General features: G+C 27.3%; 1 protein-coding gene across 2 annotated transcripts in view; it reads right to left on the minus strand.

The window, feature by feature from the left end:
• Window positions 1-25645, minus strand: part of LOC103575947 (zinc finger protein castor homolog 1) — an 87059-nt gene that overhangs the window by 9642 nt on the left and 51772 nt on the right. For both annotated transcript variants that reach the window (XM_014439703.2, XM_014439702.2), the window contains exons 5-6: window positions 20257-20657; window positions 11760-11814 (exon numbers count right to left, since the gene is read on the minus strand). In XM_014439703.2, coding sequence (XP_014295189.1) covers window positions 11760-11814; window positions 20257-20657 — 456 coding nt within the window. The remainder of the gene's footprint in view (window positions 1-11759; window positions 11815-20256; window positions 20658-25645) is intronic.

The raw sequence follows: 25645 nt of genomic DNA on the forward strand, positions 1-25645 counted from the left end.
CACGATATTTATTAAATTTTGATGTTTTCGTGTTGTTGTTGTGAGTATTACAGAGCTGAGAAAGGTTAATGTGAATGCGAGAAGGTATTGGAGAGTGACATCTAGCGGTTATTTTTTTAAATATAAACTTGAGGACTGAAGTATTTGTAGAGAATACTATGGGAAATTTATGGGAACAGATGGACGGATAGTAATTACTGGGTGACATACTGTCTATTTATTGAGACGAGTTTGATAAATTTGAATTGGTTAATTATCTAGATGTGAGGATTGATGAAAAAATAATTTTAATAAGGTATTAATTCCGGTGACGATGTGCTGCTTTAAATAATCATTTTTAATCTTTTTCTTAAATTCGCGGTTACTTTTTTTGTTGCTTATAAATTGTTTCGCGGATCTGTATATTGATTTTGAAAATAATAATGATTTGGTAAGTTAACGAATAAATAAAATATTAAATGATGAATAAATAAATATTTATTTGTCGAGCCAACAAATACCTTTTGTTTGTTATTTATTATTTTATTTGTTTAGCTTTCAATATCTTCAGCAAGTTGCTATTATTTTTTTCCACGCGCACTAGATACGATAGACAATTTTTAAAAATAATAATGACAGCTCGAAGAAATTAATCGATAAGCTCAAGCTTTTGAATGCAAATTTCTGTTGATTTTAAGCTATTTGACTTTTGAAGCACAAAGTTTACAAGGATTTTATTATATTTCTCAAAAATCCGCAGATTTGTAAATAAGATTTTTAAAAAAACTTTGAAAAAAAGCTAAAAGAAGATTTTTTATCGCCAAAACGTCAAGCCTCCGTTGCAAAAATACTTTTTTAAATAATTAATTTATAGAATTTAAGATGATTAATTTCGATCCACTAAGATTACGCTCCATAAAATTGTTTGCAACATAAATATTCAAATATTAAGGGGATGGCCTATTAACCGATTTCTGATTAACTTCAGATGCCAGCAAATTTGTTGGCCGTGTTGATGAACTTTGTCGAGCTAATCCGAGAAAATAAAATAATTCTGTTATTTATTAAATATCCATACTAATTAAACCCTTTACTTAATTTTCGTAATCTATTTAAATATAATTAACAAAGTGTTTATTTACTCCGACCGATAATTCAAAAGTTACCCAGATATTAAACACTGGGCGATTATTTTTGCTGGTGTTTAAACGTTATTATAAACTGGACTGTTTAGTTCTGTCCTAAACCTCTTTGATGTCTAAGATTGGTCATAATATTCAATAATTATTTATTTAGTCGTCGCGTAATTAATAAATTATGTCAACAAATCTCAACAGACATATATATGTATACAAAAATATAATTGTCATAAATAAATAAATAAAATACATGTATATCGATAAATATATTTGTCTGTCTAACCATTGGGACAGTCTAATTATACACACCCATCTTTTCAAATTCTCTAATCACCAGACATTTTTATCCCCAAAATCTTTATATATTTTTCCACATATTTGTAACAAACCAAATCAAATCCTCTTTGAAATATACAAACACTCGTGTAGAATTCAAAAAAAATCTTACAAAAATTATAAAAATTCTTATTCTTAATAAAATGCAGCATTCTCTAGAGAAAGTTCGCGATTCGAACCCACATCACCGTCTACTCATTTTCTACCTAAAAAAAATCAGCTCTACTTTTAAACAAATTTACCCACTTGGTTAAAGCTACGTATGAAAAAATAAAAAACAGGATACAAGAAACTTGACCTCGCTTTCCATCATTCTGTAGCATCTTCACATTAAATATTCTCATTCATTCTTATTACTTTTCAAACGTAATCTCCATGCTTTAAATGCATTTAACCTTCGCTCCCATACATCATTTGCTGCCGTAATTCGAGTAGAAATCTTCTTACTCAAACTCTTTAACACACTTACTAATTATTTATGTAAAAATAATGAAAGTTATAAATTCTTCATATTTAACTCTCCCGCATTTAATCAAACAAATAAATTTATATAACACAGATATCAAATGTTTTTATCTCTTTCTTTTTTTTGCTACTAAAAAGTATTAAAACTAAATATTATATATTTAATAATAACACATTGCAGGATAAAAGAAATTTAGTCCTGGTACTCGACCCCCTGGTCGCTTTATTTGAATTTGTCAAAAAGGGTTCGCGTCTGTTTATTTTCAAGGATGTCGAAGGGTTGAAATTTTTAAAATAAAAAGGGATAAAATAATATGCCTAAAAAAAAAAAAATATATATATATATATATGTAATAAAAAAAGAGAAAGAAGAAAGGGTGGAGTATCTAAACTTGTAGCTAACTAAGGCACCCTGGAGTCGACAATTTTTATTTTTATTATTTTTTTTTTTTTCATGTAAGAAAAAAAAATAATCACAAATGTATATACTATATATATATATATATATATATATATGCGGAGTTGAAACTTTAGAGTATAGAATTTAGATGAATGATTTCAGAAGGGGGTGGATGTCGCAAGTTTATTGGGGTTTTTTTTTATAGGGTAAAAAGTATTAAGAGAAAATTTGTAGGGGTGATTAAAATTTGAGAATAAAATGACAAAAAATCCCCTTTTAGTTATTTTATAAATTCTTTTATTATTTCTTTGGGGGCTGGAGTTAATTATGATGCACGTGCCATGTTTTCTATAAAATCTATTGATTTAGATATTAATTTTTTTTTCTCAATTTGTGTTTATTTGGTATCATTATTATTTTACGGATTCATGTTATAAATTTAAGAGAAATATATAAAGATTGTGGGGATAAAAATGTGTGGTGATTAGTGGATTTGAAAAGATGAGTCTGTATAATTAGACTGTCTCAGTGGTTGGACAGATAAATTTATCTATATACATGTATTTTATTTATTTATTTATGACAATTATATTTTTTTATAGATAGACAGTGTTTAATATCTGGGCAACTTTTAAATTATCGGTCGGAGTAAATAAACACTTTGTTATAATTATATTTAAATAGATATCAAAAATAAAACAAAGAGTTTAATTAGTCCGGACATTTAAGAAAAAACAAAATAATAATTTAATAAATAACAAAATTATTTTATTTTCTCGGATTAGCTCGAAAAAGTTCGAGAACACGGTCAACAAATTTGCTGGCATCTAAAGTTAATCAGAAATCGGTTAATAGGCCATCCCCTTAATATTTGAATATTTATGTTGCAAACAATTTTATGGAGCGTAATCTTAAAGGATCGAAATTAATCATCTTAAATTCTATAAATTAATTATTTAAAAAAGTAATTTTGCAGCGGAGGCTTGACGTTTTGGCGATAAAAAATCTTCTTTTAGATTTTTTTAAAGTTTTTTTGAAATTCTTATTTACAAATCTGCGGATTTTTGAGAAAAATAATAAAATCCTTGTAAACTTTGTGCTTCAAAAGTCAAATAGCTTAAAATCAACAGAAATTTGCATTCAAAAGCTTGAGCTTATCGATTAATTTCTTCGAGCTGTCATTATTATTTTTAAAAATTGTCTATCGTATTTAGTGCGCGTGGAAAAAAATAATAGCAACTTGCTGAAGATATTGAAAGCTAAACAAATAAAATAATAAATAACAAACAAAAGGTATTTGTTGGCTCGACAAATAAATATTTATTTATTCATCATTTAATATTTTATTTATTCGTTAACTTACCAAATTATTATTATTTTTAAAAATCAATATACAGATCCGCGAAACAATTTATAAGCAACAAAAAAAGTAACCGCGAATTTTAGAAAAAGATTAAAAATGAATATTTAAAGCAACACATCGTCACCAGAATTAATACCTTATTAAAATTATTTTTTCATCAATCCTCACATCTAAATAATTAACCAATTCAAACTTATCAAACTCGTCTCAATAAATAGACAGTATGTCATCCAGTAATTATTATCCATCCATCTGTACTTATTTATCGTAACATAAACAAACTAAAATGAACTATCATTATCTTCTAATTAAAAAAAAATTATTCAGTTTCAATAAAAATCTCCCCATCAAATAATTAAATATACCGCCTCATTATATTCAAATATTTATATCACAAATACTTTTAATTACAATCAAGCCGAGCTAAAATTATGTAATTACTAAAGTAATGAGTGAGGAAAAGTTCTTGGAGGACTAAAAACAATTAATGGAAAATTTTGTAGAATAATAATAAGAACGAAGGCCATTTTATTGGGAACGATGAAAATGATTGATCGAGTATAATATATTTTTTATTTATTTTTTTTCTATATTCTATTACTATTACTATTAATATCCATTTGCGTAATGGCATTATCACATTTATTCTCTCTAGTTTATTTACGCAATTAGATGACGTCAAAGTCATTTTTTTTTTTTTTTTCATAAAAAAAAAATTCAATTAATTAGGAAATTATATAAAAAAATTTTTTTTAAATAAACTAAATAAGTTAATGGATATAGAATGTATATATATTAGTATTTATAGTAAAAAGAGTTATTTTTAGTAGGGAAGAAAGATTCAAGTATAGGAATTCGTTGTCCAGATCGGAGTGGACTCTGATCCGTGGACGAAATTCACAAGCGAAAAATTAGTGCCCGCATTCTTAAGAGCGGCGTAACCGGGGGTAGCAAAAGTCTTTGGGAAAATAAAAGACTAGAGGAATAAGAGCATGGGCAGAGGCTGGAGCTAAAGCTGGAGCAGGACCAGGAGCAGAAGCTGCTGCAGTAGACGAAGGACTAAAGGGTCGCCCTAAAATCTCTTACAGCAGTTTCGGTCACCCCAAACAAAAATTGGTCGACTTTAGCTTGACTATAGATGTATATATGTATATATATATGTATATGATACGTTTGTATATGTATTTTAGTTCGTTAATGCGTTTTAAGAGAGTGGAGGCCGACTAACCCATCAAGCCGTTGGCCTAAAGCCGATTCACGAATGGCCGAAATTAATAAAAAGTTGAAGAACGATAAATTAGGCTGCCGGCGCGAGAAGCAGTCCTTTTACTTCACGAGCTAACATACATATATATGTATATATAAATATATATGTGTATGAATAAAGACCGACTAAGGTTTAGCCAGTTCTCAATTCTCCAGACAGGGCGATAATAAATTTCAAATATAAAATTTCTAATCAGTTGTTTTTGCATCCTAATATATATATGTATATGTATATGTATTTAATGGTATACCTTATTTTTATTTTTATGAAATTTTTTTGCTTTAATTTATTAACTCTACCATTCCATTGTGTCTGGGATTTTTAAAAATTTATAGAATTTTTTAATTAAAAATATTATTTTTATTATTTATTTCTGTGGATTTATTCGAGTTATCGTAGGTCATTTTACGTGGAATTCAATGATTTAGATGACGGAATAATAGATTTAGTGAGAATAAATTTCGGTTTTTTTTTTTTTTTTTTTTTTTTTTTTTTTATTAAAAATGGGGAGAAAGTTTTTTTTTTAAAAGAAATGAGATTTTATTTTTATAATTTAATAGTCGAGTCAAATTTAAAAATAGATTTTTTTAAACTCAGTAACTTACAAAATACATCCCTAGTTCGATAAAAAAAAAAAAAAATTGCACATTATCAATTTTTACAAAAAATTTTAATTATTTTTTTACTGACCCCAGGTCAAATTTTATTTTATAGGGGATGATTAGTTAATTATTACATTAAAATTATAATTCTGTAAAGATAACAAAAGTCTTTTATAAGGGCATAGTTTAATTACAATGCTAATTTAAATTTCTTGTGACAGCTTCAATAAACTGTAGCCCCTCCCCTGCTTGTCTCTTTCACTATTTTTCCGTTTATTCTCTAATTTATTTCGTCAATCACTAAAAATCTATTTTAGTTTCTGTTTTATTATTAAAACTAATAACTTTCTAAAAATATTGAATGACAGAATAATTAATAAAATAATTATTAGCATAAAAAATATTAATGATTTTCACAGCCGCCTAAATTAGTAGTCGCTTCCCTGGCTATTTTCAATTTAGTTTCCTTTTTATTTTATTTAATAAAATATTCATAAATTTTATTGTTCTGTGCATTTAATATTTAGTTTAGTTTGACTCCATGTTAAGTTTACGTCACGTAACAGTTTTGTTCGTCACTTAGAGTGAGCTAACTAGTGATTGACGGTATACTCCAGTTAATTAGTCACAGCCCTAGCAAGTCATTTTCTGTCGTTAATAAACTTATATATTTTATTTTTGTTTTATATAATTCACCAAAGTGTTATTATTATCATATTATAAAATTTTACTGGCAATATAATTGCTTTCGTGGGCATAATATATTTTTTTTTGGAAAGTGTGACATCTCTGCCGTCACTCTGGCACAATAGATATAAACAATATATGTAAATTTAGAAAATTCATAAATTTGGTCTTTATTAATAACAGAGACAAATTTCCTTTCGATTGCATTTAATTTTTTTTTAAACATCATTTTTCTCAGATGGAAATTCCTATAGTATTTACCTAAATATATAGTGACCTCACATACTCTCTTTATTTATCAATTTCGATAAAAAACGTTTTATAAAAATCCCTAAAACCGGTTTATAAAATACACGAGCCAGTAAACGCGCAACTGTTATGTGATTGTCAGAAGTGGCATCAAGAATTACGTCGGATCTACATGCTAGAGATGCGTTCTTTATGATAACGGACCCTTTTTAAAGCCCTTTAAAGTTTCTCAAGTTTCATTCATTTCGTGGCGTAACAATTAACGCCTTTCATACACTTATAAATATTCTTGCTTCACCCTCACTCTTTTTTTTCTCTCTTTCCCCTCCACAATCTACACTCTTCTCATTACTTATTTCAAAGCTCAACAAAAATCAATATCACTTTTAAAATAAAAATATCTTAGTTTATTTTTAAATAATTAACTTACATAAGGTTTTAAAAATAATTAAAATTTGGCAATTAATTAATTGATTTTTTTATTTTCATCAATTGAACGACAACAGTCATATATATATATATATATATATATATATATATATATAGTTAACGTGAATTGGCTAGATAATCGGCCCCGATCATTAGAGATCAGGAAAGAAACTATTGGCAAATTGTTTTAGATGTTGTGTCCTCGAAACTCATTAGAATTTTTTTTTAAGGTGACTCTTATATATATGTATATATATATAATGAAGTGTTAATTGTTCTAGTTTTTCATGACCGAATTAATGTTTAGTTTTAAAACCTGTACTTATTTAGTGATGCCTCAATAAAATTTGGGATCGCAGCCAAATTTATACAGAACATTTTATTATTATTATTATTATTATTATTATTATTATTATTATTATTATTATTATTATTATTATTATTATTATTATTATTATTATTATTATTGTAATTGTAATTTTTATTAAAAAATATATTTACTTAATTTTAAATGAGAATATATAATTAGAATAAAAATATGTTGAGTTGATGATTAATTTATTTATTGTATCATAAATATTAATATGTAAATTATAAGGTTATAATTTTTGTCGGATAGCCAAAGTAATCTGGCGAAGGTAATTAATGTATATAAAAAAATAGTTGAAGAAAAAAAAATGTTTATTAAAAGATGTAACTGTCAATTCTGTCCTCTTTTATAATTATTTCGTCATTGATGTGTCATTTGTGTTTGTTAGCTTTAATAAATTGAATTGTTTTAAGCTCTAATTTATTTCTAATGAATTTTTATAACCGCTACTGTAATTATCAAACGGGTCAATTACGATTTATAAAATTTTTTTTTATTAATTAGTAATTTTTTTTCTGCCCGATTAATTATTAAAATTGAACCTTTCATTGCATAACTAAATTTACTCTTCTATTTATCCTTTTTTTAATTTAAAATTTCCAGTAAAATTTTTTTTAACAGAAATTAAAATGGCAAAATTTAATTAATAATTTTTTTTGACTATTCAGTCTACGTCATTAATAATTATAAAAATAATAATAAATAAAAAATTCTAGGACATTATTATATGAGTCTTTGTAAAAAAAGTGTCAATGATTTAAAAAAAATATGGTGGAAATTCCAAAAGTACAAGCCTCAATCACTCATTTTATTTTCAATCATTACTTTTATTTTATGATATTAATTAATTTTTTTTTTATTATGAATTTTTATTCAACTTATAAATTATCAATTCGATTTTTTTATTTATTATTTTCAGTTTAATATTTTTTTATTAACATTTTTTTTAAATATCCCGCCTTTTTGTCTTAGATGTCGCTCTTTTTTTCAAACCTATACTGTTGCGCTAGTGCTGCCACCAGTAGTTGATGGAGAAAAAAAATGAAAAAAATAATAACAACAGTAAAAATAAAAATGGCAGCTAAATTTTTCGTTAATAATCAGTTTTACGTTTTTAATTAATTACAATTAAACTAAAAGGATTTAGATAGTGATTTTCCATAGGGTTCTTGTGATAAAAAATACAAAGATAATAAAAAAAAAGTTGGGCCGATTAATTGTGTCTATCGAGAGTTATCGTGTCTACGAAGTTTCGTACGTAACAATTGTCAGCACTGGTTTCTCGAGTTAAAATAATTTATTTAAAACTAATAAAATAACGAATCGACTTAATATTAGGTTCAAATTGTTCCTCAATAAATTCTCTATATGCTAATATACAATTTTCCCTATTTTGGTGTAATTAAAAGAGTGTAGAAATATTTTCACGAGTAAAATAATCGAAAAAAACAAACCGTTCCTAAAGCATCCTTGCTCGAGGTGTGCAAAAAAACTGCTAATAGAAATAAAAATAATGAAAGGTAATTGATTGTGATTGTCATTGTTATTATGAATACTTTTACAAGAGAGTAAGAGCTCAAAGTAAAAGGTATAGAGAGAAAATAAGTGAAGAGGGCCAAAACGTAAAAAGAGAATATAATACGTTTAAAGTAATTCCAACATAAGCAACACACAAACTCAGCAACTACTCTAATTGGCCACTTTGTCCATTTATTCGATTTATTTAAATAATGGGACAATTGACAGTAGGCATTCTATTTTTTAAATCTCCCCGTCGAAACGGCTGATTGGGTGAGATTGGCGTGAGACACTGGCCCCACAGATTCCCCAGTTGTGGGCTTAATCAGCTTTGATTGCTGGCCTCACTCTCGCCATCTCACTCTTAGTCACTCCACGACAATCCTATTTAATTTCATTTTTTTTTCATATCTATATGTCTTTACTCTCTTTACTACATTACTACTGCTCATGTGCTCTCTTTATTATTATTCTTATTATTATATATACATATTCATATTAAACAAACTTGTCATTCTTTTTGTAATATTAAGATTTCGTTTTTATTTTTTTTTTTTTTTACCATAATTACGTCCCGCGACGCCTCTCGGCCCTCTCGGACACCCCTTTTTATTATCACAATACTTTTTAAGTGTTTGTAAGTTAAATTGTGGGAATCTTTAGCCTAAATTGTGATGTATTGCCAGTTATTATTCATTTAATTCAAGTAAAATTGTTTATTTTAATCGAGGGATATTGTTCATTATATTTTTTTATGGGTTTCCTATCGAAATCTGTCTGCAGAAAGTTTTATGACAAAAGTTTTATAAAATTTAGTGTCTTATTTTGAGAAAGTTTGTGGAATTCGTGGATTGAAAATTTTGTATATATTTATAATGGTTTGAAAATTTAGATGAGAAACGATGAATTGACTGGAAAAATGGGAATTTTGTGATTCCTATAAAAACCCATGGAAAAAGTATGGAATCCTATAGAAATCTATGGAAATATTTTTTTATGTTGAGAAGTAGATAAAAATCTAAAAGATAGTTTATGGAATCCCATAGGAGTTCATAGAAATCTGCTTGAATTTATTATGGGAATCCTGAATTTCTTGAGAAATCTATAGGAAAAATATGAAATCCTTACGGAAGCCATGGGAAAAATTTTGTTAATGTCTAGATAGGAATCCAGGTGGAAAACAGTAAAAACCTATAGAAACCCATAGAAATCTGCTTGAATTTATTTTGGGAATTTATTGATTTCTTTAGAAATCTATGGAAAAAATTTTATGTTAATAAGTCGAAATAGAAATCCAGGTGGAAAACGATAAAAACCCATAGGAATTCATGGAAATTCGGCGTATAAACGTTTGGAATACATCATGGGAATCCCTACAGAAATTCATGGAGGAAAGTATGGAATAGTAATGGGAAAATGCATGGGAAAAATATTCTGAATTACTGTCTAGATAAAAATCTAGATGAAAACCCATAAAATTCTATAGGATCCCATGAAGGAAAATATAGAATCCTGAAGGAAATTATGAAAAAAAATTTCTGTATTGATGACTCTAAATAATTTAGATGGAAAACCATGAAATCCCATAGGGATTTATGGAAATCCAGCTGAATATTTTATGGGAATCTATTTTGCAGTAAAATTGGATGGAGATGATTTAGATTTCTACAGAAATCCATGGGAAAATTTTTTGTCGGTAACTCTAAGTAAGAGTCCAGGTGAAAATCTATGGAATCCTCTAGAAATCCATAGAAATCCGACTGGATGTATTATCAATATTTATGGAAATCTATGGGAACTCATAGAGATTCTATGGAATTTTTCAGACATGACAGAAATCATAAGGAAATTTCATAGACTTTCGAGCGAATACTTTGGTAAAATTCAGTGTTATTTTAGATAGACAAAATGTTATTTCTTTTCTTAATAGAATAGACAAAAAATCACTAAATTATTTGTGTAAAATCCGAAGTCTGATGTAAATTATTTTTTTTTAATTTTTCAAAATGAAATGTCAATAAATCATGGCCGCGTAGGTCATTTTACTGGAAATTAAATCATTTTCAAGACGCATTCGTTTGAGCTGAAAATTTTTCAATTTTAAAAATTTTCGTAAAACAGAACAAGAAAATTTTGAAATTTTTAGTATAAGTTTTCTTCGACTCCTGAAGGTTTTATAATTTAACTATAGGTCATTTTACGCAAAATCTAATAGTCTACAAGATAAAAGCAGAAATTTGAATTAAAAAATTTTCTTCTTACCTGAAAATTAAATTACAAATAATGAGACTCGCGTTTTATTGGCAGATATCAAAAAAATAATTTATTTTTACTCTTAGTTCAAATTCAAAATAAACTTTTCTAACAGGTCATTTTACTCAAAATTCGGTAATTTTTTATCACCCCGAAATTTTTTCCAAAAAAAATCTCTGATAAATAAGAAACCGAAAGCCCAGAAAAAAATACTAAAGAAAAATTTCCAAAAACTGTTAATTAAAAATTATTTTTTTTTTTTTTAAATAATTACCAAAATCATCACCGAACTTCATACTCTTTAATAAGAAAAAAAATATATAAAAAAAGCCACCGCTTGAAATTCTTTGAAAATAGACAAAAACCCAATTAAACTCAATTAGTTTGTTAAAACTAAAAATTAAATACTTCCTACTTATTTATAATAATAATTAATTTGGGCATAAAAGTTTTGGTATCTGAAAAACATAGATTAAGCCCTTTTATTTTTGTACACATCCGACTTCCGCGACAATTATTATTTAACTTTATATTCATAATTCTTTAACAGTGGGCGGATATTCCAATAAAGGGGGATCAGGCCCCAAAGCTCTCATCATTATTTGTCATTCAACTCTCCCTCACATTTTTATCATTGCAGAAAAACGTTTTTCAGAAATATTTTTTTTTTTTAAGCAATTAAAATTTTTTTTTAACACTTACCGGAAACTTTAGGATCTGTTTCAACTTTCATTGCTGCTAGACTTGCAATTGGTACCTGAAAAAAAAAAAAAAAATATATATTTGAATTGAATTTTTTTATTATTCTGCGACTTTATATTAAAACTAATACAGATCGGAAATAATCGAATTTATCAAAAAATTGATTGGGATCTTTTTTATAGGAAATTTAATTCTCTACAAATTCGCTTAAATATATTTTTATCATATCTCTGATATTTTGGCCAGAATTGAGATTTTAAATATTTTGTATCCAAAATTTCGAGGGAATAATTCGGAAAAAAAATTTTTTTCGTTCGAATCCGAATTCTGGGGAAACTATCAGAGATACGATAAAAATGTATAAGAGCAATTTTGTAGAAAATTAAATTTGCTACAAAAAAGGTCTCATTAATTTTAACTGTAAACTCAATAATTTCGTAGATATTTGAATTCTAAAAAATAAAATTTTCCAACTTTATAAATTTACCAAATTCTCTAAAATTTTATCTTCAATTAAAAATTCTGGCGAAACTATCAGAGATACATTAAAAATGTATGAGACCAATCTGATAGAGAATTGAATTTCCTACAAAAATGGTCTCTTTGACTTTTGACGAAAACTCAATAGTTCTATAGATATCTTAACTAAAAGCAAGGAAACGTAATAAGTGTAAGAACAAAAATGAATTACAAGTTTATAAGTATTTAAGAACGAAAATACACACTCGTAAATGAATAGTAATTTCCGGTTTCCATAAAATGTTGAAAAAATATACAAAACAGAGTTGGTTACAAGTGAAGACTAAAGAAGACACTAAATACTGAAAAGACATACGATGTACACATTATAGACTGTCGCATATATCAGAGACCAGAGAGTAAAGAGGATCAGTGACCTTGCCTTCGAGCGTGCAATGACATCGAATATTCAAACGAGCTTCCGGCTATAGCTTGGGGACTCTTTAACTTTATATCCATATATACAATACATCAACATCAACATCAACATCCATCTTTATTTCTTTTCTATTTATTCACTTACTCACTCATTTCCCCATTTACAATTTACTATTTAAATTTTCCCTCCTATTTACATTACGTCGTCTTCGAATAGTCGCCACCAGACTTGGCTGCGCTATCGAATTAATTAGAATTTAGATTTTACGCTAATTGTAAGTTATAAGTCATCTAGGTTGACGAACTCGTTTGAAGAAAAAAAAAAAAAAAGATTTTCGGAATTTCTTTTTCTAATAAAAATATTCTCTGAAAATTTTCAATTTGTTGTTATTTATTTAGTTTTTTTCTTTTTTGGTGAATAAAAAGGGTCAAGAAACCATATAAATGTATGTAGAAATTATTCTAAAATATAATTCTACGATTTCCGAAGCCTTAAAGTCGTCAACGGAATGAATTAAGACATTTTATGTCAGTGTCTGTCTTATGACACTTTTTATGTTATTTAATAATTTAAATTAATTATTTTATATTGAAATAAGACTAAATATTATTGTGACAATCAAGTACTTGAAAATAAATTTATTTCATTTATTTTAATAATTTTTTCTGCGGAATTTTTAACTATAACCCATTTGGTGCCGAATTCAAAGTTATTCTGCTAACTTTTGACTATTTTCTATTATTTCAGGCTATGATGGAACTTTTTCGACTATTTCGCAAAATTATTTTAACCAAATTGAGCGATTTCACCTTTTTTCAAGAATTTCGCACTATATTTGATCATTTTCCAAATGGTTCTAATGATAGGAAGCTAATTTCGATGATTTTCAATAATTTTCAACTGTATGAAGCCTTTTTCAAACTGTAAATGCCCGATTTCAGTTATTTCTATCAATATTTGATCATTTTCTGAAGATTTCAAACTGTAATTAATAAATTTTCAGTGATTTTCAGTGATTTCCATCGATAAAATGCTTTTTCTCAACGATACTAATTAGTTTTCATAATGTTTCTGCTTATTTCATAATTTTCAACGCAATCGAAAGGATTTTCTAAGATTTCCAACTATTTCCAAATATAAAAAGCTTTTTTCGAACTGTAAATGCCCAATTTCGATTATTTCTATCAATATTTGATCATTTTCTGACGATTTCAAACTATAATTAATAAATTTCCAATGATTTTCAGTAATTTTCGTCGATAAAATACTTTTTCTCAAAGATACTAACCAATTTTCATAATGTTCCTGCTTACTTCATAATTTTCAACGCAATCAGAAGGATTTCCAAATATTTCCAACAATTTTCAAGTACATACAGCTTTTTTCGAACGATACATCACTAATTTAAACTATTTTCATCTATAATGAATCATTTTCTGACAAATTCTAACGAAATTGAATGAGTTTGAATACTTTTCAACGACTGCTAACATTAAACTTGCGGAAAATATTTTTCACCATACCTGCACCGAAAATTTCCTGCCCTGTTTAGAAGGAACAAAGTCATACTTCTCTCTTATGAGAAAACAAGTGTTAAAATTAGCGCATGCACCATTTTTCCGTAAACGGAAGCAAAAGTTAAACTTTCAGATGCAGATCTGGTGAAAAATAGCAAACGCACCATGAAAAAAAGTCGGATGTCCCAATCCGCATTTTTCGCCCTCGTCTTCTGCTCGGGTAGGCAATTACACGGGTTAGAATACCCTACTTTCCTCCCTTGGTATATAATAAACTATTCCTGCAGTATCGGTCAGAAAATAAACGGTTTCGACTGACCAGGCAAAATTTTCAGTATCAATGCAGGTAACATGAAAAATGTAGTGCGCGACACAGGGTAAGACTCGATTTCAGATTTCAGGTGATGTCAACTTTATCCTCGTCTGCAATCGTCTTGTTCAATGTCTTGCTACACAATATACTATTAAATTTCCATCGAAGCTACACATATTTTTCAACTATTTCCTTCTATACATGACCTTATTCCACACATTTTCATAGTCTGATCGCTTACAACTTTTTTCAATAACTTCCGACTAAATGAAACCTTTTTTCATTTATTAACAAATTTTTCAACTATAATTTATTATTTTCCATTAAAACCAACAATTTCGCGCCAATTTCAAATTTTATAAGAAAATTTGCAACGATATTCAATAAATTTTTGAGTGGTTATAAAAATATTTCATTGAAATCACGAATTCCCGACAATGTTCGACTATTTCCGAATACTTCCGAAAAAAGTAAACTATTTCCGACTAATGCCGATAACTTTTAAATAAAACCGATCATTTTCAGAAACATTAAAGTGATTAATATCACAAAAAAATATACTTTTCTTTACATTAAAACATTAATAATGCAAAAAACAAAATAAAAAAAATGTTATAAAAAAAAGTGAATAAAAGTAAAAAAATATGAATTGAATAGCCATGGAATACAAAGAATAATAAATAAAAAAAATGTAAAAATAAATGCGGAAAAAAATAACAAAAGGAAGAGTGGCAAGTCAAGACTCTTGCAGACAAGGAAGAGAAAGAAAAATGATGAAGTGGAATCGGTTTGTAGGAATAAAAGGGGGGCGCCAGGAGCGCCATGGGGGCGCTGCAGGCCACGTTACCGCTCTAAAACATACCTACATTTATATAAACATATATATGTGTGTATATATATATATAGATACATATGAGAAGAAAACAATAGAGCTGATTTGCAAACAATAGAATAACGTTAAGACTCAAGAAAGAGTATTATACGCGGTTGTTATTATTTCTTATTTTCTTTATAACTTCTCTCTTTATGCCATAACGCTTTTACTTGTCCACATCACTACCAATACTATCACCACTACAACCACCATTACCATCACCACCCTCCGACAATACCATCACCATCACTTTTAGTATATGCACATTAATATTCAAAGGCGAAAATAATGTAAACGACACGACTAAAATCCAACGAATAATTTCAATTTCTTCTTTTATTTTACATATATATTGGATATATTTTTGTCTTAATATTGTCTGATATTATTTTTGTCTGTAATATTTACAATAAATTATAGGAAGAAGAATGATCGGAAGAAAATATTGATCTTTTGAAAAATTTAAATTTAGGAATTAAGAAAGATTGCTAATTAAGGCTGAGATGTTAAAATTATAGAGACAAATTTTGGGAAAAAAAGAAAAAGGAATTTTTGAGAAAATTCTAGTATTTTTCTCATGAGGTTGGAATTATTTTGCAAATTAATTGAGACTTTGTGAGTTTATTGGAGGGTAATTTGGTAAGAAAATGTAAAAGGATATTTAGCCATTTTTGTAGATAAATATTTAATCACAAATGTCATACAAGCCTCGGGATTTAATTGTCGGTTATCGACAGTAAATCGTGGAATTATTTGAAATAACGTTAAATAATCTATGATCTGTTTTGGGGGAAACACACTGACTATTTTTAAAAGTTACTTAACTTTTTTAAAATTAATTTATTGACTGAAAAAAACTTTTATTAAAGTCACGCTTGGATTTTTTTTCTTGGGTTAAAGTAGGGAGAGATTTTGGAGAATATCCTTAATAAGGAATTTGTAATTGTTAAATAGAGTTTTTTGAATATTAATAATAAACCGCGAGCTGGGTGACATTTGTGTCAGGTGACAAATAAAATAATTCCCTCAACACATTTTTAGTTGTTCTCATTTACATTTTACGAGTACCATCTTACCCCACTATTATTTTTAAATATTTTTTAATTACATTATTATTAGCGGCCTTATAAATCTTTGAGCTTTTGTCGGTCATTTGATTATCGGAATAAATATTTAAATTATTGTTCTGACATTATTTTACAAACCTCCATAACTTTTTATATTTTTAATTTATCTATTCATCCCCGAGCTTTTTTGCAGCCCGCGCAATTTTCTAAAAAATAGCCATGCAACTTTTAAATGCAATGTCCAAAGTTTAGGAGTGACGAGTGATTCGAGAGGAATTTAAATAAAAAATAAAGTTTCTCTCAATAACTAACAAACCCTTGTGCTTACAGACTCAACACTGGGCTTTTTCGTAGCTAATTAAATCCCCTACAAACCCACATGCCTAATAAGCCCTCAATTTTCAAAACCCTCTCAAATAACAACCAAAAATTTTTCAATCTCCAAAAGTATAAAATTCTTCTCAAAAGCTTTAAATTCTTTTCATTAAAAAAATCTTTACACCTTATAAAATTCTTCCAAGCCAAAATGTAAAAATTTTTCATTTCATTCCGGCCTATGATCTCAGAAAATCGCTATCGTAACTTTTAATTAAATTAAGTATTAAAAAAAAACGAGATTGTAGTTGATGAAAAATGAAACAAATCGATATAACAGAATGGAGTATTTTACTCAACGACCACGGGGACAAGTAGGAGGTTAAGGGGGTGGAGAAGAAGAGGGTGGAGGCTGAGGAGGTCGCGGAGAAGGACGGATGGACGAACGGACGAGTAATGTTGCTAGAAGGCTTGCAGCACTCTTCCAATATATGTTGCGTTGTTCGTTCGTTAAGGTTAACTGCCGGCCGTTAAAATTTCATTCGCTATGAACGATTAACGACCAAACAATGGACCGTTCGAGGAAAATCTCGCTTCAGCAAAATCGATCCTCAACATTTTTTTATTTTTTTTTTTTTTCAATAATAATCAATTTTTGCCTAACTCGTTTATTTTTATAACTCAAATTATTGCTTTTATTATTTATAACTCAACAAAACTGACCGATTTTTATCTTTACATGATTTTAATAAAAAAAAAAATCTGAAAAATAGTTGACTCTCCGGGCCAGAGAGCTTGCCATTGTAAAAAAAATCGTTAAAAAGTGTTGAATATTCTAATCTTCAAAACGTCACACAATGACGGTTTTTTAAAATTTTTGAATATACACAGAAAAAAATAATTGACTTGAGATTACAAATTAACATTTTGCACAGAAAAACTGATTTTGAACTATTTCTGAACGATTTTCGTTTAGAATATTTTAATAATATAAAAATATTATGATACTGAAGTTCGCCGACGTCTAATAATTTTTTGATTTTTTTTAAACAATAAATAATAAAAAAAAAATATTAAAAAAAATTACACTTGCAGTTTTTTGAATTTTCTATATGTGCATTTTTTTAGATTTTATTTTTCTGTCGAAAAAAAGTTCTAAAGTTACTAATTATCTGCTAACTTCAGGGTCATCAGATAGTGATACTGAAATTAGCTGACGTTTAATAGTTTTCTGATTTTTTCAAAGGAATAGATAAAAAAAAAATATTTGAAAAAATTGCACTTGTAGTTTTTTAAATTTTCTACATGTGCATATTTTTAGTTTAATTTTTTTTTTATTGATTTGTTAATAAAAAAAAAATTCAAAAATTTTTAATTGTCTATTAACCTCAGGATTATAAAAAAAGATGATCCTAAAGTTAGCAAACAATAAACAATTGAGTTTTTTTTTCAACAGTTTGAATTTAAAAAAAAAATAAAATAAAAATATGCACATGTAGAAAATTAAAAAATCTAAAGGTGCAATTTTTTTAAATATTTTTTTTTTATAAATGATCTTTATTAAAAAAATCTAAAAATTATTAGACGTCGGCTAACTTTAGAATCATTAAAAAAAGTGATTTTTGTCCAATGATATTTTAAGAACAAACCGACCGATTTGCACGTGAGTTGCTGCAATCGAAAGAGCTTTTCGAGACTTAGATTTGATCAAACTTAGAAATTAATCAGTCGTGCGAATTATGAGTTACGTAACAAAAACTTTGAAAAAATCCTTTTTTTAATCAAAATTTTAATTTTTCGTAAAACTTGTAAACTATTCGAGCGATCGACTTCCAAATCTAATGAATTTTAAGTCTCGGTGAATTTTTTCGATTGCTTACACAGACGTCCATCTAAAAATATTCACCATATTTTCCTAGATCTTCAAAACATCGAAATTTCATAAAAACTCAATTTTCGAAAATCAGACCGAAACCAATAACTTCCATTTTTTGAAAATTTTAATTTTTCACAGCGTGAAAAAAATATTTAAAATGCGGGCCCTTTATTGTCAATTACTAGAACGAAAATCCTCGTTATTAATAATCTAAATTCCCCTATGAAACAGAATATTTAGGCCTTTTGTAAAACTAAATACGATAAGTTAAACCGGAGCTTGCCGATCAACATTAATTTAATACCAGCATCAGCAAGTCAATCTGATTTAATCTCACAAACTCTCTTTTCACTTTATTTATACATCTTGTAGTATAATGTCCTCTCGATCTTAACTCTATTCTATTCAAACTCTTACATTTTTACTTAAATAATTGTAACAACAATGGGTGATTACCCTCATGCAGCCATTAACTGTCTTCTTTTAATGATGAACAACAAAAGATTGATTAATTATTTTGTCGAAATTTACATGACATCTTTTTTTTAAATAAATTGTGTTTTTAAGTTTATTTTGCATATTAAAGTAGCCATGGAATGAATAAGTTGTGACTTAATGATTGCAATGAGAGACTTCAAGAAATCCAGAGTTTCTGGGATTTAAAAAAAAATTTTTTGATGTAGATTACACGGAAAGAATTTTTTGATAAAAATTACTCTGTAATTTCGAGTAATCCTGGGCCGTTGAAAAAAATTGGTATTTTTTGTTTTAAATTTAAATTTTTTGTTTAAATATCAACATTGCTAGACTATGTTTTACTCTATTATTCAGTAATTTTTTAAAAGTCTTATATTTAATGGACTATTGTGAATATCCCATCTTAATCTATTAATTTTTACTCCATGCGATTAATTTTTACTCCCTAATATACCATTCTTTTGAACTCATTAATTTTTTGATGAAAAACTGCTTCTAACTCGAATAAATTTTCTAATCTATGAAAGTAATTTTTACTCTAAACTGCAGAGTAATATTTCAGTAGTCTCCGTTAATCTTCGGTTAATATCGGCTTCGATTAAATGTCTTTTATTTTGCTCGCGACAACTGACATATTACGCACACAAACGTAGGCTTGGAAAAAAGACGATCTCTGTATCTCTCTATAACTTAATATTTATTTTTAAATTAAAAAAAAAAATTGTATCTTTTCTTTTTCAACTCAATACGAGTAATTTTTTTTTATTCTTTTTCAAAATATTTATATTAATTAATATTCTAAGGCCATTAGATGGTTTTTAAATTTTTTATAGAAAATTCAGCCTATTCATTGTAATTTTTATTGTAATTCAATATAAATTTTATAAATTGAATCATCAACTTTTTATCATAACCGACGAGTAAAAATTGAACTAGAGAGAATTTATTTAGACAGCCGCTAGGTGTAATTTTGACTCGTAAGTATGAGTAAAAATTAATCTGATTGATTTTTACTCACTGAAAGAGTAAAATTTCGTAATTCAAAAGTAGAAAGTCGTAATGGCCCAAGATTACTCGATTTAGAGTAATTTTTATAATAAATAACATGACAATACTTATGCGAAAATTCTTTCCGAGTAAGAATGGAAAAAATTACTTACCCGTTCATCAGATTCGTCACGACGTCCGGGGGAAAATAGAACATTTCCCATGTGCACTTGCAAATTTTCCTGAAGTAATCGCGCCAATTGGGGATTTTGCGACAGAATGGCGGGATTTTGTTGCAGCAATTGCGCTAACGCTGGATTTGATGATAAAATTTGACTTAGTGGAGAATTAGCTAAATTGTGAAGCGCATGTTGACCCAGTTGATGTTGCTGATGTTGGTGCTGCTGGTCCTGATTGAGGCTCGGCGAAGTTGAAGTGATTGGTTGTGATGACTGCGATATCCCGGACGGATTGTTTGCTGAACGTGGTGGACTTTGGGGTGTGTGGGGTGGTGTCGGGGGACTTCCTGGTGCTGTTGATGATGCTTCCTTTTCTTCTTTCACTCTCACTCTATCTGTAATCATTAAAGAATAATAAGTAAAGAAAGAAAAAAAAATGGACCGAAAACTGAGACAGAACTTGGTACTAAATATAATACTACTTTGATATCAATAAATATTCAAGTCAACATTCAGGTCCTAGTAAGACTGCTAAGACCTACGTACTTTAGAATGTAAGTATTTATCCAGAATTTAAATCACATAACGATGTTCTATTTAGCAGCTGATAAATTTTGCGTATTTCTACTTGCAGCAGTCATTAGAACTTATTCAGACTCATTAAAAATGCTCAAGGACTTAATAGAGTTTGTCTAACCTCTATTTTAAATTTTTATAGGACCTAGTAGTACCTAGTTAGACTTTATTTTATAATCACTGGGAAGAAAAACCTCATGTAGAATTAAATATTATCATACATGATGTATAAAGATTTAAAAAAAATCATTTAAACTAAAATGATAGTGGTCAGACATTACTGTTTATTATCATTCCTTGTAATTGACTTGCTTATAATGATTGTTAATTAATAATTGATTATTTCATCGATGAAAAATTATTGGGCGTTGCTGGGGCTCGAACCTGGATCCTTCTGCGTATCAGTTGAAGTTTGTACCACTCTGCCAATTCACGGACTTACTATTCGAGATTATTTGTAAGGTTTTTTAATTAAATGTCAGTAGGGCCTAATAAGAGTTAAAAAGGTTCTGGCAAAGTTGTTAGAGTACTCAAGAGAATCTAAATAAAGCATATCAGGACCTCGAGGTTCTCGGAAGATCTTAGAAGAAAAAATGAAAAATTAAAACTATTATTAAAGATTTTTATTATGATATCAGTAGCACCTAAACGGAGTTAGAAAGGTTCTAGTACAATTGTAAGAGTACATAAAAGTATCTAAATAGAACATGTTAGGACTTACAGGTTCTGTCTAGATCCTAATTTCTAAAAAAGCAAATTTGTTAGATCCTAACAATACTTGAGGTCTTGAAGTATTTAATGAAATTGTAGTCAGCACTCAATAGGATTTTAGTAGAACTTAAATTTTCACTATAATATGAATTTCAAGTATTTTTTGTTAACGAAATTTGGAATCATTAATGTAAAAGTATTATTTTTTAATTTATAATAAATGAATATTATTTTTATTTTTCGTAAGCGCCTCAGCAAATTAATTAATAAACGATTCTAACAATTTAACAATTTACAATTGACGTAAATAAGAACAAATTGAGGCCCCTCTTTTATTCGATTACAGTCATTAGACGACATAAATCCGTCGACTATCAATAAACGCTCCACATATATATTAAGTGAATAAGATACTACACATACCAGCATAAAAATATATATACACGAATACAAACATAGTATATATATATTTAAAATTAAATATTTTTTAGTATTACAAAATTTACTATTAAACCTTATATTAATTGAAAAATATATATGTATATATATTTAACGACAAAAGTTAAAATTAAAATAAAAATATATTTATATAATAAATGAATAAATTTTAATGACAATTGATTTGTAATTTAACTTTTTAACGAACTCTTTCAATAGTTAATATTATTGCATATATATATATATATATATATATATATATATATATATATATGTATGTACATATAAATTTAAATAACAAGAGTTTATTAAAGAAGTTATCGTATCGCTTGAAGGCCTTACTAAATCATCATTTTATGTTTATTTTTATTTTACTTTGTTTTTTCAAGACTAAAGTTATTATTTTTTTATATTTATAGTTCTATATAAATTTAAATATGTCTTCGCTACATAAAAAGATCAAACAAAAAAAAATATAATTATTTATTAAATAATTGTTATAGTTTTAGAAACCGTTAGTTAAAAATGGCTATAACTCAAAAAATATTGGCTCTAGGCTTATATTGATAAGGAACTTTTTTGTAGGAAATTAAATTTGCTACAAAATTTCTTTTAAAGTTTTTTTTGTAGGAGTTATAGTTCAGCTGTAAAAATTACTCCAATGTTAATATTGACGAAATATTTAATTTGAATTTGAAGTCGAATTCAAATTCGCGCCATTTTTTAATCTTAAGTTAAAAAATTAATTTTCGCAGGAAAATTTTTTTTTAGAACGTATATTCAACAGAACAAGTGATTTAAAAATTTTTAATTAAATATTTTAATTGAAATAAAGTTTAAGTAAATTGCTTACTTAAAGTCATTAAACTTTAATTTTTTTTTGAATAAATAAAAAAAAATAAAACTTTTGACATCATGTCACAAATCAATCGTATATATAAATATATAATCGTGTTCATTGTTTTCTTTATGGCGGTTTTACAATTGCTGTTAAGTGGCCGTGAAATTACATTCATTGTTATTTTTTTTTATTTATTTCTTTTTTATTAATTATCAAGTTTTTATTTTTAATTATTTTTTTTTTATAATTTAACTGATGCATAAATAAATGAATTAATCAATTTTCCGTTTTTTTTTTTTTTTTTTTTTTTTAATAAAAAAAAACGTTTGTTTGGATTATTAAAGTGAAGAGTAAAAAATTAGGTAATAAATTGCTTTATGAATCATATCATTCGTTTAAAATATAAATAGGGGATGTTCTCGGTTCATTTGGCAAATATATAGTGCATGTGTACACAAAGAATGGAAAAAAATGGAATGAGCGGAAAGTATTGAAGGGAAGTTGTGAAAAACTAGTGAATAAGGGCTCAAGTCCCTATTTTACTTTTTTCTATATATATTTTATATATATGTATGTATTTTTTTTTTTTCTAGTCACGAGTTTTTGGGGCAGACGGTGAAATTGAGACGTCTCGATTCCAGAATCCCGTAATCTCTGGGCAACAGGTGTTACAGATTTTTTTTTTATGGTTTTTTTTATTAAGTCCTCTAAATTACATTTTTTACAGAAAAGAAAAAAAAATTATAGTAAAATTGGAAATCAATTTGTAAATAGACATAAAGACGTGTGTGATTTAAAGTAAAAAGGTTGTTACTTAATTGAAAATTTATGTAATAAATATATTTTAGAAATTAATCTTTTGTAAAAGTATTCGATAACGGCAACTTTTAAATTATCGGTCGGAGTAAATAAACACTTTGTTAATTATATTTAAATAGATTTCGAAAATAAAATAAATAGTTTAATTATTCTGGATATTTAATAAATAACAAAATTATTTTATTTGCTCGGATTAGCTCGACAAAGTTCTCTAACACGGCCAACAAATTTGCTGGCATCTGAAGTTAATCAGAAATCGGTTAATAGGCCATCCCCTTAATATTTGAATATTTATGTTGCAAACAATTTTATGGAGCGCAATCTTAAAGGATCGAAATTAATCATCTTAAATTCTATAAATTAATTATTTAAGAAAGTAATTTTGCAGCGGAGGCTTGACGTTTTGGCGATATAAAATCTTCTTTTAGCTTTTTTTAAAGTTTTTTTGAAATTCTTATTTACATATCTGCGGATTTTTGAGAAAAATAATAAAATCCTTGTAAACTTTGTGCTTCAAAAGTTAAATAGCTCAAAATCAACAGAAATTTGCATTCAAAAGCTTGAGCTTATCGATTAATTTCTTCGAGCTGTCACTATTATTTTTGAAAATTGTCTATCGTATCTAGTGCGGGTGGAAAAAAATAATAGCAACTTGCTGAAGATATTGAAAGCTAAACAAATAAAATAATAAATAAAAAACAAAAGATATTTCTTGGCTCAACAAATAAATATTTATTTATTCATCATTTAATATTTTTTTTATTCGTTAACTTACCAAATTATTATTATTTTCAAAATCAATATACAGATCCGCGAAACAATTTATAAGCAACAAAAAAAGTAACCGCGAATTTAAGAAAAAGATTAAAAAGAAATATTTAAAGCAGCACATCGTCACCAGAATTAATACCTTATTAAAATTATTTTTTCATCAATCCTCACATCTAGATAATTAACCAATTCAAACTTATCAAACTCATCTCAATAAATAGACAGTATGTCATTAAGTAATTATTATTTGTAGATCTGTACTTATTCACCCTAACATAAATAAAATAAATTATCTCTGCATTTTATTTTCTAACTCTTGTCTTTGAATAAAAATCGTTCGTTTCATTTTTTAAATATCAAAGATAATGAATCTCAGCCTCCAGGGCCGAAAGTCTATACTTCATATATTTATTTATCCACATACAGCTTTACATATATGTATAAAAAAATAAACGAAAAATTTTTTGTAACAAAAATGTAAATTAATTTTTTCCCTAGTAAATAAAAAAGAATAATTTATATTGCATTAAAATATGACAAATAAGTATCTCAACGGTTATTGGTTAACCATCTTTCACCCCTAAAAATAGCAAAAGGATATTTTATTCGAAAAACCAAAAAAAACGGTTACAAAAGGTAAAAAGATAGAAACTGGGGTGCGAGAGTTATTTAACCATCGATATTATGAACGATAAAACCAACACTTTTTTACTAAACCTCGCATCTTCATATCGCGACCCGGTTAACAAATCCCAGGGGGTCTAAATAAAATCCACTCCCTAACAACCTCTATAACATTTAACATTTACACAAAATTCCACCTTTTTTTCTTATTTTTTTTTACTGTTATGTGTACTCTCCTTAACCAAACCAGAGTGCAGGTATAAGAGATACGTATTACACAATACGAGGTGCAAAACTCCCATGAGAACGCATGAGGTAAAAAAAAAAATAAGAAAAAAGTTGGTGATGCCTCTTCTGGCTACCTGCATCATTTTTTTACCCTTCAAAATATAAAATACTGGAATACAATAAAAAAATCACGTGGAAGTAAACTTATACCGCCTGAGGACTAAGGACTTGGGGTTATAAGGATAAAAAATGAAGTATAAAAAAAATAATAATGAAAATGAAAATAAAAGTAAAGGGTAAGCCGAAGGATCTTCAATATAGAAATAGGGAATCCTCTGACCCCCAGTAGTTGATATCTTTTAAAAAGATCGGTGA

The sequence above is a fragment of the Microplitis demolitor genome, chromosome 2, assembly GCF_026212275.2.
Source record: "Microplitis demolitor isolate Queensland-Clemson2020A chromosome 2, iyMicDemo2.1a, whole genome shotgun sequence".
NCBI classification, from domain to species: domain Eukaryota; kingdom Metazoa; phylum Arthropoda; class Insecta; order Hymenoptera; family Braconidae; genus Microplitis; species Microplitis demolitor.